Consider the following 17,638-nt stretch of genomic DNA (forward strand, 5'->3'; position numbering starts at 1 on the left):
GATAATCATTTTTTAGAGAGATATAACTCTAGATAATAAATAATTATAAAGAGTAAATTTAGAGAGAGAAAGGATTTGAATATATATATATTAAAAATTTATGAATAACGTTATAAGATGTTTTAGTGCTAAGTAAAAAGGACTCGATCCCGAACCAATCCCTTTGGTTTTATTTCGATTCGAACCGATTTTGAAATTAATTAATTTTGATTCTGATTTTAACCAATTCTAATTTCAGTTCAATTTAGATTTCAGATCAGCTCATAGCAAAACATATTATTTTGAAATCAAGAGAATAATTATATACTGGGATGCTACAGTTTTATAATAATAATACTAAATCAATAAAAAAATTAAAAAATAAAACTGATTTGAGCCTAACAGCCAATTATTTAAATTAAGCCAATTAGAAAATAATATTTTTAAATTGCTAAATAATTTAATTTATAAAATAAACATTGAAAACAATAATGAGATTATCATATGCGTTTCTTAAGGTGGGAGTGCCTTAACTATTAAAGACGTAATCGATTACATAACGGCCGTCAACGGTCATTGAACTTGTTGCTAAATGCAGAGTCCACTGACTGCTATTGAAATTCAAATGTCACGGGTTCACAGTCAAATTTTTGGTTATTTAACTATCTTTGGACGCGTCATCACTAACGTCATAATCTCTGTGGCTGTGGCTTGTCAAAAAAGGTTGGAATATTATATTCAGCACCGGAAGATCTTCTTTTTGTTTCCTTTTCTCTCAAAATTAAATTGTATACTAATTAAATAATAATACTAATTCAAGAAACATATGTTAATTATATTTTTAATATTATTTTAATTAATAAAATATTTTTTAACTTTCTAATTCTAAAACATAACATTATAAATAATATATTTTCACATTATACTAGTTAATAAATTAATGTTTGATTATACAATAATTTTTAGTCTCAAAACATAGTCATGTGAAGGATATTGATAGTATAATTCTATATAATACTAACATTTAATTAAAAATATTTTTTAAATATTTTTTGTATTATTGTGTTAAATATTTTAAAATTTAAGTTATTATTTTCAAAACATTATAAATATATAAAATTTATATAAATTATTTAATAAATTAGTATATAATATATAATATTAAATGGTAATAATTATATTAATGATAATAAAAATATATTATATATTTATCAATAAAATATATTAATATAATATTTATATCAATAAAATAAAATTAAAGATATTATATATATTTATCTTCAATTTTTATAATTATAAGAATTTATATTGAATTATTTGAACTCTATCATAAATCTCTTACATATATAAACAGTGTGATACAAATTTTTATATATATAAAAAAGAAATATGTACAATAATACGAATCTATTTTCTCCCATTTATAATTAAAAATAATTTAATTATTGATGTATTTGAATTTAATATATTCTTATTCATGATTATAATTAACATTTATGATTATTCATAAAAATGACAAAATGGAATTTTCCCGGGCTTCTTTCAGTCCTCCAAAGAGAAATACAGACTGTTTTAAATTATTAATTTGCGCCATGCACAGTAGATGTACAGTTTCTTTGTCTTATTCTTCATAGACATTTGTGATATTGTCGATTTCTTTTTTCTTTTTTGATTAAATCAGAAAAAGAAAATTTCATGAGCAAGAATTGTGTGCGAGATTTGAACACCAAAGCTTTGACACTCTTTAAATTTATGTGTGTGCCAGTGCCTCGTTAACAATCCACAAGCAGCAGATCCACAAGATTACGTGATCAAGTCAATTATCTCTTTTATCTTCTTTCATTAGCCACTAAAAATCTTTCCCGAGAAAACTCTAAATATATTTTCCATGAAAGTTCTGGCCGCAGCTCCTTCTCTATATAAGGCCTTTTCTCCTCCTTTCTCTTCTCTCCACAAGCCTTTCTTATCTCCACAAGTTTCTTCTTCGATTCTCCCTCTATCCAACCATCTCTATAGCATTTCTTCTATGGCTGCTTGTGTCGACACTCCAAGAACAGATACCTCTAAACTTTCTCGCGATCCAAACAGGCCACAGTCTCAAACTGATCATCACCATGACAATTCTTTCAGCAAGTATGTGAAAAATTATTGTCGACCCAGTTTCTCCGATCATGTTTCTTGCATACCCGTTTCCAAGAATCACATTAAAACTCTGCATACACGTCCAGTTCTTGAAGACCGAGATCAGGATCAAGAAATTGAGGCTAAAGAAGATCCATGGCTTAAAATGCAAGAAGAAGCAAGATTAGATGTTGACCAAGAACCAATTTTATCTAGCTACTATTTCACATCAATTCTTTCCCAGGCATCACTGGAAAGGGCTTTGGCAAATCATCTAGCTATAAAGCTAAGTAACTCGAGCCTTCCCACTAGCACTCTTTTTGACATCTTTATTGGAGTCCTTGAAGAGAATCAAGATATAATTGATTCTGTAAAGGCAGATTTGAGAGCTGTTAAAGAAAGAGATCCAGCTTGCATAAGTTATGTTCACTGTTTCTTGAATTTTAAAGGTTTCCTTTCTTGCCAAGCGCATAGAATAGCACATAAATTGTGGACACAAGGCAGGACGGTTTTGGCTATATTGATACAAAACAGAGTATCCGAAGCATTTGCAGTTGATATACATCCAGGAGCTAAAATTGGGCAAGGGATATTACTTGATCATGCTACAGGAGTAGTTGTGGGAGAGACTGCTGTGATTGGGAATAATGTGTCAATTCTGCATAATGTTACACTAGGTGGAACAGGAAAGACTAGTGGTGACAGGCATCCAAAGATTGGCGATGGGGTTTTGATTGGGGCTGGAACTTGTATTTTGGGTAACATTAAGATTGGTGATGGGGCAAAGATTGGAGCATGTTCAGTGGTGCTGAAGGATGTTCCAGCCAGGACTACTGCAGTTGGAAATCCTGCTAGATTGATTGGAGGGAAAGAAAATCCAACTAAGCTTGATAAGATTCCAAGTTTTACAATGGATCATACTTCACATATACACGAGTGGTCTGATTATGTTATTTAAAAGGGAAAAGGGCATTTTCCTACCTGAAAAATTTTTGGTTACTATGTGGTATATGGGATTTTGGAGAGAGTATTTATTTATGTTATAATTGAGAACTGAAGTTCTCTTATCAACAAACAGGGCAACCTCTTTTCTAATCTTAGCTAGTGACATATCTTACCCTGAGAAAGTAATGCTACATAATATGTGTTGGGGAAGTATGATTTTAATCAAAATAATGATGCTGTTACTCAATTTTATTGCAAATTTTCTTTTCTGGTTACTTTTCTTTGTGCATCTTTTCTTTCTCTCTTTGTTTCTGAATAGAAGTTGCTGGCATGCATAATGTATTGTTCAAACATATTGCATTCGGGCTGGTTTGGCATTAAGGATGAAAAAGTATATTTTTAGCCTCAGTTTTTATTGAGTTTCGAAAAGTAAGTAACTTGATACATTTTCCAAAATCAGATATGAGAAAAATAATTTATAAGAAAAAAAAAATCAATTATATTGAATTAAAAACTAAATCTGTTTTTCCAATTCCCAACAGCAATGATTAGATCATACCTTACAAATTAAACATCCTGATTTGATCGTCACCTGAACGAAGTTCATCTGTTTACTTGTAATGAAGTAAGAGGTTGGGGCGTGCAATCCCTTGGGTGAAGCTCACTTACAACTTCAGATGCAAGAACCTGAAAGGTGGCAGATGACTGGTTCTTATCACATTCTTGTCATAATATTTGCTATATAATACAAAGTTTGCAAGCTAAGAACATTGCATAATCATTCAGAGATTATACCTCACTCTGATTTCTGCTATACTAGTTATATCGAATGCCAGGAGACAAAAACTTGATTCAAGTAGTTCAACATCTTTCCATCAGTGGCAGAATTTTGTTTATCAACTACACAGTTCTAAGAGCATCTTTACTGATACAAGTGCTTCAAGTAAATACAGGATTATGAATGTTTTAGTTAAAAGTTACTTCACTGGCATCATACAGGTCTTGGTTCTGAAGATGAAACCAGCACCAGCTTTCCCTGTAAATAGGAAGCAACTCATCTTTTTGGCTTGGAAAATCAAGATTAAAGAAGAGGGGTTGTGGCATGCTAAATAGAGCTTAGTTACAACAACATGGATGTTGATAAAATGAGTCCAAAGTTAGTTCATGCCATATATTTTTGTGATAAAATTTGTCCCAAAATACAGCTTTAAGCAAGCTAAAAAAATTGCAGAATCATTTAAGGATGTAATGGAAAGATACTGCTATATATATATTAACATGGTTAAGTTTAATAATACATTCCAAGAAAGATCTGGTTGAGAATAAATAGAAACTTTAATTTATCAAATTAACTCAATTTGTGAGCTAGAAATTGGTTGACTCATAGGTGGAATAGAATGGCTTCCATACTGGAGCAGAGCACCCGGAAAAAGGGCAAAATAAACAGAGAGAATGGCTATTGATTGGGCAATCCTTAGGCCCACATAAGAGCCATAAAAGTTGATAATTCCTCAAGTCCAACATAGGATGGACCGACTTCTTTAATTAATTGGGTTAGGCTATGACAAATATTATATTATGTTGAATAATCTGGCTTATGTTATATGCTTGGGTGTAATGTGCTAGATTACATAGTAAGGTGAAGTTCATCATGTAACCTGACATTTCTTTTTTCAAAAAAAGTTTTTGGTTTTGGCTTGTTGAGATTGTACGAGGTGTTTATTTTATTGCATATATTAGTTGTTAGTGTTAGAGGGATGAGAAACTTTGTTAGTTGGGTCACTGTGAATTTTACATTTTCTTTTTCCATTTTTCACTCAATGAAAAATGAGTTCCATGGAATATGGAGGGAGGTCTTGAGCCCTTAATAATCCAGAAAGCCCTGAATTGGTTCATTTTATTTTTTAAATGAAGAAAAGCAAGATCCCTTTGTATAGAATACGCAATGAAATTGAGGTTATTTATTGAATCATTTTTCAAGAAAAGAAAAATAATACAGGTGATTACCAGTAACTAGGGATTTATCAGCTGAGATTCCAATTTATATTAGGCAAAAGGTATAAATACACCTTTCAATTTTTTTGGTCAAATCTCAATTAAATTCTTAAATTTTAAGTTGGAACAATTGAGCTTTTAATAAAATAATACGGAACAATTAAGTCCCTCTATACAACTCCATTACTACTATCGTTAACTATTTTGGCAAAAAATATAGATAACCTCTTAAACTTTTGAATAAATATTAACTAAGTCCTTAAACTATAAGTTAGAATAATTAAACTCTTAAACTAAATAATACATAACAATTAAGCTCCTTTATGTAACTTCGTTACAACTACAATTGATAGCGGCAAATAAAATGACAAACAATAGCATAAAGATACCTAGATTATAAAATCTATTTCTTTTATATTTTTAAGAAATAATACAAAATAAAATTAATACAAAAATTAAAACAATTATTTCAACAAAAAAGAAAGATAAAACTTACGTGTGAAAAAATGAAAGAGTTAAGATAAAATCTAGGCGTGAAAAATATAAATCATTTAGTTTAAGTGCTTAATTGTTCCAGCTTATAGTTTAAGGGTTTAATTGAGATTTAGACAAAAAATTTAAAGAGTTATCCCATATCATTTGCCAAAATAGTTATCGGCAAAAGCAATGAAATTGCATAGAAAGGCTTAATTGTCCCGTATTATTTAATTTAAGTATTTAATTCTTCCGACTTAAAGTTTAAAACTTTAATTAAAATTTAACCAAAATTTGAAGAGTTATGCATAATTTTTACCTTTATATTAACTAATAACCCAATAGAGACCGGACTACAAGAAGACAAGGTATCATGCCATTATTTATCTTAAATCATAGGATCTCAGATTACTAAAAATGTGTTTTCTCTAATCATTCTCTATATAAATAACAACATGTAATATATATGCAAGTTTAATTTGATATATATTTCAAGTTAAGTAAGGTTTTAAAAATTTAAATTTGAAATTAATTTAAATTATTAAATTAAGTTTATATATATATATATATATATATCCCTCTCCACATCAAACTCTCTTTTTTAAAAAAGATATTTAAGGAGAGGCTAAAAATCCTAAAACAGACAACAGCTACACTTTTTCTTTTTTTTTACTTTGAATAAACTCTTAATTTCTTTATTCTTTAATAATTTTTATATTGAAAAAGGAAGAGTATTTTGATGAGAGTGGAATAATAAATCTAAATTCTTACTTCCTCACTATAAAATGAGATTTATTTTGCATTATTCAAGGGCTGTATTTTTAACTGCACACAGAAGAAAATTTTGTTTTGTTATTCAACTTTGCTGACAATTGCTACACTCTTCTCAGAGGAATTCACGTAGCTGTTAAAACCATGTGGCTACCAAATGTGAGGAATTCCAAAATAGCTGCAGTCAAGCCTGCCCGTCATCCCTCGTCAGGGAAGGAACCAATTCAAACTTGAAAGCTACACTTATTACAAACTCCCATTAGAGAGGTTTTTGGTTGAATATATATATATATATATAATGCAATTGCCAATTTGCTGTTGGATTCTTTCATGTTCATCCTCCTAAATATTACTACCAAACTGGGTGAATGTCAATGCCGTTTTTGTATAGTTTAATGCAAATTTATTTCCTTAGTAATTGCATATCTTACTTAGTTTAAGAAAACACTAAGGTAGGTTTTAGCGCCTTGCTTGCTTTTTTTCTTCTGATCAAGTTGCCTGACAGCCCGAGTTTTGGACTTATGACCTCACTTTTAATTATCTACAGGAGTATTAATCATCTGAAGTTTAATGCACGATTAGAATTAAATTTAACAAATATTTTCTGAATAGAAATTCCATCAAGGTCAAGCAATAGACAGAATTTGATTAGAAAGTAAAACTAGAATCACCTATGAGATACTAAATGTATTTTCCTGTTTATCCTGTTTCAGGACATATTCGTTGCAGGCAGCGAGACATCATCAACAACAGTGGAATGGGCGGTGTCCGAAATGCTGAAGAATCCAAGACTGCTGGAAAAGGCACAAGCAGAGGTAAGAAAGGTCTATAGTAAAAAAAGAAATTTAGATGAAACAGACTTTCATGAATTAGATTGCTTAAAGTTAGTAATCAAAGAAACATTGAGATTACATCCTCCTGCTTCATTGCTGATTCCAAGAGAATGTAACGAGACGTGAGATTAATGGGTATGAAATACCAGAAAAATCCAAAGTCATTGTTAATGCATGGGCGCTAGGAAGGGATCCAAATCATTGGGCTGAAGCTGAAGCATTCAATCCAGAGAGATTTATAGGTAGTTCCGTCGACTACAAAGGGAACAGTTTTGAATATATAAACATTTGGTGCTGGAAGGAGGATTTGCCCTGGCATGTTGTTCGGCATAGCTAATGTTGAACTTCCACTTGCACAATTTTTATACCATTTTGATTGGAAACTTCCTGATGGGCAGAAACTTGAACTACTTGACATGCCTGAATCTCGCCGTCTCAGTTGGAAGAAAGAATGATCTGCAATTGATCCCTGTTCCATATCATCCGCCATCCCTTTAACCAGATGATCTCCACTTTCATATCATCTAGAGCAAAACGGAGGCTGTCTCTTCCATTTCAGTTTAATTAGACTTTTAATATTTCAATAAAGATTTTCCAACATCAATAAAGCCGTTTTATTTCTTTCGTTTGTTAAGAAATGCAGAAGAATCATTTACTTTTTTCTTTCATTAGTTGTTTATTGATTGAAGGTGTTCAATTAGTTCAGAGAGCCAAGTACTACAGAAAGAACTATATATCATAAACATATATATTAATATAGCAATAGAATAAAATAAAAAAGATTTTACTTTCTTCTTTTAATTATTATAAAATTTCAAGCAAGTAAATCTTTTGTCCTCAACTTCTCACAAAAATTTATTTTAACTATTTATACTCTCTCACATGTATAATTAATAAATCATCATATCATTATAGATATAATCTATAATATATAATATATATTAAAGCATGTAAGGAGAACCCACTAAAATCCCTTAGAATTAATAGTAATTAGTAATTTTAATTTAATTTTATATGTAATAAATTTAATTTTTTAATTCTAATAGAATTAATTAGTGATTAATCTAATTTTATCATAAATTTTATCATGATTTTATGTATATTTTTAATTTTATAAGAAACTGATGAACTAACGCATCACACTATATATAAATATATATGATGAAGTTCGAATAATTAAATATTTGTAAAAAAATTGACACAAAAAGGTTTTAAAAAATATATGATATTTTTAATTGTATTTTCAAAAAACATATAAAATTTAACCATATAGTTTAACCTTTTGACAAAAAGAGTCATGTGACTTTTTTGTATACTTTAGTACCGTAAGAATTAAGATATTAACAATTTGCACTGATATTCAATAAAATTGTTAATTCAATAGTTGTAATTTATTCATTCGGTATAAATTGGTCATGATTCCACTGTCATTCCACTCCTTACTAACTTAGCTTTCATCTAAAATTAATCATGTCAATTTATATAGAGTTTAGAGAGAAAATAGTCTTACAATTTGATTTTTTTTTTTAATTCTAATCAATTCTAGTGAGTTTGGAATGATCAAACAATAGTAGATAACTCTATACTTTGTAATATATCTAACAAGACCGATTTTGCAGGGATCAAACTTTATTTTAAATTCATTTTTTAAAGCTATTAGCAACATTAATGACTTTAGACATTATTGGCACCATAATTATTTTTTAGACCCAAGCTATTGGAAAGCAGAATTTTGAGTCTAATTTAATTAATTAATTAATTATATAGGGTCAATGGTTTACAAAAAGAGCCTATTAAAAGTAGAGCACAAACTGACATTTAGCACCAAGATAGGAGTTACTTGTCACTCTCTAGAAAATAACTCCCCAAATAGCTGAGATAACGAGGCTCCAAATGCTGAAAAACAATACACACGGCTCCAATATTTTATTTTCTCAAAATGCAGTTAACTTGGAGCACTCTATAAATAGAAGATGAATACATTGATAAAGGGAATAACGACAACAACAACTAACAAACAAATTCTACAAGTTCTTCAATCATTCAAGCTTTTTTAATTACTCAAACTTTATTTATTTTAGTTGTAATACTTTTCAAATACAAGCATTATTTCAATTCTAGCTTTTCAATTTCAAGTTGTTATTATATTTTCAACAGTGTTGATATTATCACTGATGCTATTCAAATTTCCACCAAACAGATATAGATTTCTAACAATATAATTCTTAGGCTACTAAAGTATCAAAAAAAAATACAGGACCTCTTGTGGCAAAAAAATTAAACCACAAGGTCAATTTCTATATTTTTTATTCAATTGATATATTAATTCATTATAATACTTCATTAGTAGGAATATTATAAATAAGTTATTTTATATGATGAATATATTTTTATATATATTAAATTAATTATCCTTTAAAATGTCTCTCTATATATATAATATAATATATATAATTAAATTTTTGCTATATTTTATTATAACTTAAAATCTAATTATTTATTAAGTTTGTGGAGTATATAATAATATATGAGATTTAATTTTTTAGATAATTTTATATTTTAATTCTTATAATAATTAATAACTTGCGTCATTTTCCCGTTTTTCTGTTGTTATCTTTATTAGTCTGCAATAATTGGTCCTATGGTCAAGAGAGTTGAAGCTGAATATTCAAAAGTTTCATTAATTTGGTGACAAGGACTTTTTGCAACGTCATAATATTTCTATGAAATATTATTTAATTGTGAAGTAAATGCCTTAAATGCAATCCACAAGGCGAAGAGAAAAGTAGATGTCAATCAATCGAAGATGAGATTTTTCTAGAAAGCATTGCCTTTTTCTTTTAAAGACCAATCAGAACACAGCAGAAGGAAAAGTACTAAGTTGCAACCTTAATATGTTGAACAAGATAATTGGACTCGACGGATTTAGCAGAAGATATTTTTTATTTTTATCGTAAAAAAATTATATTAATTAAGGATAATACACTCACGTATCAATCAATTAGTTACTTAATAATTAAATTTTTTTATATGTCAATCCAATTCAACATTATAGAATTTTTAACGATATTGGACTAAAAGATAAAAATAAATTAAACTATAGACTCCCTAAAGAATAAGAATTAAATAAGAGATATGCAATTATATGATATCTTTTGATACTTTTTTTCTAAATTATTTGTTTCTATTATTGGGCATCAAAGTTTATGGTGAGACAGACAAAAGAATTGGAGGTAGTAATAATAAAGGATAAGTATAAAAAGAACACCGTGCGACAACTTTCAGTATATAATTTTTTTAATTTTAATTTTATTATTTTTTGGGGTATTTTAATAAATAAAGACTTAATTGTTTAATTCAACATCTAATAAAATATTTTTAAAATAATAATAATTGATTACTATAAATAATATTTAAATTTTATATTATTGTAAATAATTTAATTATATCGATTTTCAGTGAAATTAAGATATAGTTTTACGATTTTGATTAAATAAGTCAAGTTCTATTTAAATTAACATTAATACATGTATTTATTACTAAAATTAAAGGGAGGACTTAAATTATGTTGTATATTGTCTTTTTATCATCGAGATTATTTAAATAAGCTTTTTATTTATACTAACTTATTTGCCTATAACTAAGTATTATGTGTATGCATAGACATATATGGGTGTGTGTGTTAAAATAAATAGGATAATTGTTGTAAGGGTACTGTAGTATGGTTGTTTTATATGGAAGGGTTTATGAGTAAGTTTTCAAAAATTGCAAAATTTATTTTTGGTCCCTAGCAAGAGACCCACAAAAAATCCCATACTCTTCTTTGCATAGACACTTTCGGATTTCAATTCTAACGCCGTTGACTGTACCGGTTTTTAAAATCCAATATTTTTCAGACATGCAGAATTTCAGATATTTGACTCGGAACAATTTAACTGGATCTTAAAAATTATTAAAAAATATTAAATCTATTAATTGGTAACTATAATTATTTTGATTTAATTTATTTAATTTATTGATTAATGATAAATATTATGAATTAATTAATGTGATTAATTATTTTTCAGATGTAATAATTGTAATTGGAAATAATTAAATTAGATACCAAAAAATTATTTATAAGTTAGTTGTGGAATAAATATTAATGCCGGACTTATTATTATTAATTTTGGATTGTGGTGTGCTGAAGAGTTTAGAAAATAATGTAACTATGGGTGACAAGACTCTTGTTTAATATATAATAAAATTAAAAGTGTTTTTAGCAGGTTCTGGACCTGTTATAAGGGAGATAAATGTTCGTATTTTAGGGGAGGTTCTGCCAAATTTTCGGTAAAATTTACATGTCAGAATTTTTAGGCAGTTTAAATCTAGCATTCTAGAGCTGGGATTAATTATGAAATTTATTTTAATTTAATTATTTTCATAAATAGATAATTCATCGGTTCAACCAGCTCCACCTAAGGCATAAGAGCAGTTGGAGAAAACTCGAGAGAACTGTGAGTTAAAGTCATATAATCTATTGTACGTGTCATACTTGAATTTAAATGTAAATCTTTTTTATGAATAATTATTATGGTTATTATTAGTAGTATAAGTATTACTAAATTTTATTTTCATTATTATCTATATTATTATTATTATTATTGTTGTTGTTATTGTTGTTGTTTCAATTATTATTATTATGAACATTCCATTGTTAAATTATATCGTTCAACTAATTTTAGTAGTTTATGTTAATTGAATAAAATTATTATTGTTTGAGTATCAAGTTACTTTTAATATTACTGGTGCTAAATATATATAGTGGCTCAGGATGGGACAACAGTAGAATATGTCACCTGATGGGTTGTATCAGGACCGTACGCACCTGTATAAAGTAGAAACATATAATAGAGGAATTTTAAGTGATGTGCCCTAGTCGAGATAAAGTAGAAACATGTAATAGAAACCTGATGGACTTGACATAATTATTTTTCTTATATTTTTGACTATTTAAATTTCTAGATACTCCGTAATATTTATATTCAGAATTAATATTTCCATCCGGTATATTGGACAATCTGGCAATGTATTAATTTTATTGTTGCTGATGAATCAATATGATTTCCATTGTGTTTATGTATAAGTGTTAATAGACATAGCGTTTGGCATTTTATAACTTAATTATAATTAAGTTAGTGACTAATCAAGCTTGCTATAGATTTCGACGGTTCTTAAATCTATCCATTTCCTAATATCGATCATGAAATTACAGATCGGATCGTAACATATATGGTAAAAAAATGTATTTCATCGTTAAAAAGTATCGATTGGCAATTATTTGGCTATCTTTACTCTAATTATCCATCATTATGTGGGTCGTGACAATTATCATATTTTTCATATTTAATAATATGAATTTGGAACTTAACAACTAAAAACGTCATTGTTTGACCGTTAGATCTATCTCATCGAATCGATGACTTCTTAAATCGATTTCATTGAATCCTTATAAAGCGATATTTTTAAATTATAAGATACATTTTTCTTGTCATTGATATATAGCTATACACATTTTTGTTTATCTAAAAAAAACATACTAAAAATTATAGACTAGTGAAATAACATAATTTTTTATACTTATTTATAATAATAATAAAAAGATGAGTAAGTATTAGAAATCCCACATCGTTAAAAAATAAGAGACATAAAGAATTTATAAGGATAAAAATCTAACCGATCAAGTGACTAATTCTAGCTATTTTAATACTGATTAGACTCAAATCTAAATCTATTAATTGAATTCTAATATTTTCTCATTCATTCAAATTATAATACTATGTTATCTTACTTTGGTAGACATGGAGCTTCCTTTTCAACCTTCAACAATCAAAAGCATGTCACGTTTTTCTGAAGGTCGAAGTCAAAAACATTGCACTGGAAATGGAAAAGTATAGAATGGAAATTTTGGAGGCCATGAGTTCTCTTGTTTTGTGCTATGGAGGTTTTGATTATTCTCTTTGGAAACAAAAACTGGTACATGTGGGATCCGACGCCGTCTGGTTTTAGAAAAGTCGTTTATAAGTTTCTAATTTACTCTTTTTGATATTTTTCTCTTTTTAAATTGTCTTTTTAAAGAAAGTTAATTTATCTAATTAAAACTTAAAAAGAAATTGAATCAATTAAGATAAGAATATATATAAATTTACTGTAATAAAATTATTTATCAAATAATTTACCATATTATTAATATTCCATTAAGATAAGAATATGAAAAACAAATAATTGCAAATGAACCTCGTATTGAAGCAGCCCTCGTGCATCTATTTTTGTCTTTATATTATATACGATAAATACAGGGAAAACGGCTTTCCACCCTTTTACATATATAACCTTCTACTCCTTTTTCCGCTGGCCGCACCACTATTATTAATATTTTAATTATAAATAATAATATAAATAAGGATAAGATTTATGTAAAATTGTATTATATGTTAGAATATAAAAATAATTTTAAAAATTTAAATATATTTTTAAATTTTATTAATATAATATAAAAATTATTTTAAATATATTTATTAATTAATTTTGGTATTATATATAAATATTTATTTCAAATATAGTTATTTCTCACTGAACAATTATATTAATCCGTTTGAAAGGTTTAAAAATGATCAACCATTCATAATTGATCTAACCTAATCAACTCCTTAGCATATCACTCTTTCTCATCATCTACCAATTGATTCAATATTTTTATTTATTTAAATAATATTATTTTAATTAAAATTTATTAATAATATTTATTTTAAAATAATTTGATGTAATTAATTTTATAATTTATGACATATAATTATTATTTTAAAATCATATTTAATAGCTAAATAATTATAATATTTATAATTTATTAATAAAATTTAAATTTAAATTTTTACCTTGAAAATAATTTTTATAATAAAACAATTTAACTAAACAAAGTTAATCATAACACTTTTAATTACTATAAATTATTTTTATTAATTTTTATTATTAATATATTATAATAAAATAAAATATATTTAAAAATAAATTAAATGATCATTTAACATTATTATCAGTAACCACTAATAAAATTTTATAAAATTATTTAATTTATCGGCTATTAACTATCAGTCTCTAATTACCAGCTGTATTACTCGATCAAAATAAATAAATTCTACAAACATATAGTTCACGTTATTATTTATAAATGTATTTATCTTAGTGGTCTGGTTATTCTTCGTTGGGAAAGAAAATTCAAGTGATGAGAACGACACTTTTGCAAATTTATTATTTAATATTGAATGTAATTTATTTTTTATTGTAAAATTAAAAGGCATCATATATATGACTTGCCTAATTCCTCCAAAAATGTTAAGCTAGCTGAGCCCAAGCAATCCTCTCGTCACTGCATTGGAAAAAACGTCTTCCATTCGCATTACAAAAAGCTTAGTCAACAAAGGCTGTCTCATTAATTCTTTGCCTATATATATAAAGGTGTGAGGCATTTCATCAAATGGAACCATAACTCTAGTACCACTTTCTTTTCCCTCCACTTTGATCATCATGTCCCTTTCGTTTCTTATACTTTCCCTGATCTTCATCTATATGGTGCTGAAACTATGGAAGAGATCAAATTCCAAGCACTCCACTCTGAAAAATCTTCCTCCAGGACCAACTAAGCTTCCTCTTATAGGAAACATGCACCAACTTCTTGGCTCTCTACCCCATCATCGCTTAAGAGACTTAGCCAAGAAATATGGAAGCATTATGCATCTTCAGCTTGGTGAAGTTCCCCATGTAGTCGTTTCATCACCTGAAGCTGCAAAAGAAGTGATGAAAACTCATGATATTGTCTTTGCTCAGAGGCCTTTTCTGTTAGCCGCCAGTGTTATAACTTATAACTTCACAGACATCGCATTTTCCCCATATTCAGATTACTGGAGACAGCTACGAAAGATTTGTGTGCTCGAATTGCTGAGCGCGAAGCGTGTGCAATCTTTCAGATCAATCAGGGAAGAGGAGGTATCAAATCTGATTAATACCTTAACTTCTTTTTCTGGGAAGCCATTCAACTTCAGCAGGAAGCTGTTTTCTTCAACGTATGGTATTGCTGCTCGAGCTAGTTTTGGTAAGAAATACAAGGACCAAGAGGAATTTATAAAAGTTGCTCAACAAATGACAGAAGTGGCAGGAGGATTTAGTCTAGCAGATTTGTTCCCCTCTATTGCATTTCTGCATGTGATCAGTGGGATGAAGTCTAGACTTTTGAGGCTGAGGGATGATGGAGATAATATACTTGAAAACATCATTGATGATCACAGAGCTAGGAACATGACAGGAAAGACGAGTGGCGAAGGTGAAGACGATGATCTGGTTGATGTTCTTTTGAGGTTTCAGAAAGGAGGACAACTTGAATTTCCATTGACAACCAACAACATCAAAGCAGTCATCCTGGTTAGTGCATGCGCCTATTAATTAGACTTCTTTTGACATGTCTATTATTCATCGCCATGTCCTGTTTTCTTACAGTCACAATTAACTATATGAATTCACAAAGGTATTGACATGTTGTTAATTCTATTTCAGGACATTTTCATCGCTGGCAGTGAGACATCATCAACAACAGTAGAATGGGCAATGTCAGAAATGTTGAGAAACCCAAGAGTGATGGAGAAGGCACAAGAAGAGGTGAGAAGGGTCTTTGGTAAGAAAGGAAACGTTGACGAAGCAGAGCTTCATGAGTTGAACTATTTAAAATTAGTTATCAAAGAAACTCTGAGATTACACCCTCCTGCTCCTCTGCTACTTCCCAGAGAAAGTAGAGAGAGCTGTGAGATTAATGGGTACTACATACCAGTCAACTCCAAAGTTATTGTCAATGCATGGGCAATCGGAAGGGATCCAAATAATTGGACTGAAGCTGAAACATTTTATCCAGAGAGATTTCTCGACAGTGCAATCGATTACAAGGGAAATTACTTCGAATTCATACCATTTGGTGCAGGAAGGAGAATGTGTCCTGGAATTTTGTTTGGTATGGCTAATGTTGAGCTTCCACTAGCACAATTTCTTTACCATTTTGATTGGAAACTTCCTGATGGACTGGAGGCAGAAAGTCTTGATATGATGGAGGGTTTTGGCGCTACGGTTAGAAGGAAAAACGATCTACATTTGATTGCAATTCCCCACCATTAAGATGTTCATCTTGTATTATTAGCTAAAGCCAAAAACAGCTTGTATTGCTGCTGGCTTACATATTTACTAATTCTACCTAGAAGTTTAAGAATAATGGGGTAAGGATTTCTATTAGGTTTGTTTCAAAACAGGAATAAAACTGTAATTTCTTTTTTTTATCACAAGCTTTTTTTTTTTTGTTTCATATAAATATATTTGCCCACATGACAGCTGAAGAGAAAATATTTACAGAATTTCCTGTTAATCCATAATGCAACACCTAGCAAATCATCTGAAATCCCAAAACCAATGCTACTTCTCCACTAATCTGTTTCCTCATCTTAAAGAAAAAGGACCATGGATTATAAGCTGTTCAAGCGATGATGATAACAATAACTTGGGTAAATTAAAAAGAAAAATGATCAGTATAATCCTGGTCTGATTCACCTGGCAGTTGTTGGGTAGTTGCTGCTTTACCTCTAAGAACTAAAAACAAAAAAATTCTGCAAGAACTCTAGATAAAATACTTTGACTTTTCTCTTCAATTAAATTCTATCAATTATCTCTACTTTTTAAATTTTTGCTTTAGTAATTTCCAATTACGTTTTGACTCAAAATTTAATAGGTAACAAAAATTATTATTCTCATTTATAAATGATTAATTAAAATTTTAAGTGGTTTTATTTAAGATTTAGCTAAATTAATAATTTATTATTTTTTATCAGAATTTAAAAAACAATCGAAAAAACATAAAATCTTTGTTAATTTAAATTTAGATAGAAAATTAATTAAAATAATGACAATATGGTGAGCAACAGTTTACAGAAAGAAAATGTGGAAAAATATTATTTATTTTGATTAGTCATTGGTGGTCGCATCTCCTCCGAGCATTCGGGCAATAATTACAATATCTCTCATTATCTTGTTAATTAGAAAAGTCAATTATATGAAAGGATTTTTCATAACAAAGAAGATTAAAACAAACTCTATATTTTCAACAGGAAATTCTGGTCCGAGTTTTTTTTCAAATGATAGAAAAGTTTGAACTATATATATTTTCATATTAACTCCATGACTATATTTTAGTCCAAACTTTAAATATTTAAGGATTATTATTTTGATTTTTTTTTTTTAAAAAAGTTTGAATAAACCAGAAGTAGTCAATATATGATGCAATTGATTTTTCGTTATTTTTTTTAGAATAAAATTTAATTTATTTTTTGCGTTTAATTGACTTCTTTTCATCTTATTTGCAGCTAATTTAATCCTGTACTTACCATATTCAGTTAAAATGGCAACGTATTCTTTTAATTGCAAAATCTAAAAGAGGACCCTCTGTAAATCCA

The 17,638-nt window shown here is 28.5% G+C and overlaps 2 protein-coding genes, 1 long non-coding RNA gene and 1 pseudogene across 3 annotated transcripts; 3 read left to right on the plus strand and 1 right to left on the minus strand.

Moving 5' to 3' along the window:
* The first annotated feature begins 1,706 nt into the window (after positions 1-1,706).
* On the plus strand, positions 1,707-3,320 carry LOC8266938 (serine acetyltransferase 1, chloroplastic). Its single transcript, XM_002522677.4, has one exon. It carries the CDS (start codon positions 1,868-1,870, stop codon positions 3,056-3,058), a length of 1,191 nt encoding a protein of 396 aa, XP_002522723.1. The 5' UTR covers positions 1,707-1,867; the 3' UTR covers positions 3,059-3,320.
* Positions 3,321-3,429: 109 nt separating this feature from the next.
* LOC125371140 lies at positions 3,430-4,066 on the minus strand. The gene is made up of 2 exons (XR_007217424.1): positions 3,841-4,066; positions 3,430-3,732 (listed from the first exon to the last, which is right to left on the minus strand). It is a non-coding gene; the product is annotated as an uncharacterized LOC125371140 (long non-coding RNA).
* A 2,550-nt stretch (positions 4,067-6,616) lies between these two features.
* LOC8266937 lies at positions 6,617-7,756 on the plus strand (annotated as a pseudogene).
* Positions 7,757-14,617: 6,861 nt separating this feature from the next.
* Positions 14,618-16,471, plus strand: LOC8286897 (premnaspirodiene oxygenase). The gene is made up of 2 exons (XM_002522675.4): positions 14,618-15,572; positions 15,705-16,471. Exons 1-2 carry the CDS (start codon positions 14,682-14,684, stop codon positions 16,311-16,313), a joined length of 1,500 nt encoding a protein of 499 aa, XP_002522721.1. The 5' UTR covers positions 14,618-14,681; the 3' UTR covers positions 16,314-16,471.
* The last annotated feature ends 1,167 nt before the right edge of the window (positions 16,472-17,638 follow it).

Source organism: Ricinus communis, chromosome 9 (genome assembly GCF_019578655.1).
Source record: "Ricinus communis isolate WT05 ecotype wild-type chromosome 9, ASM1957865v1, whole genome shotgun sequence".
Lineage (NCBI taxonomy): Eukaryota > Viridiplantae > Streptophyta > Magnoliopsida > Malpighiales > Euphorbiaceae > Ricinus > Ricinus communis.

Bases quoted from the DNA above. Each gene is read 5' to 3' on its own strand.
- LOC8266938 (XM_002522677.4), top strand. From the start codon at position 1,868: ATGAAAGTTCTGGCCGCAGCTCCTTCTCTATATAAGGCCTTTTCTCCT.
- LOC8286897 (XM_002522675.4), top strand. From the start codon at position 14,682: ATGTCCCTTTCGTTTCTTATACTTTCCCTGATCTTCATCTATATGGTG. The intron at 15,573-15,704 runs GTTAGTGCATGC...ATTCTATTTCAG, and splicing joins ACATCAAAGCAGTCATCCTG to GACATTTTCATCGCTGGCAG.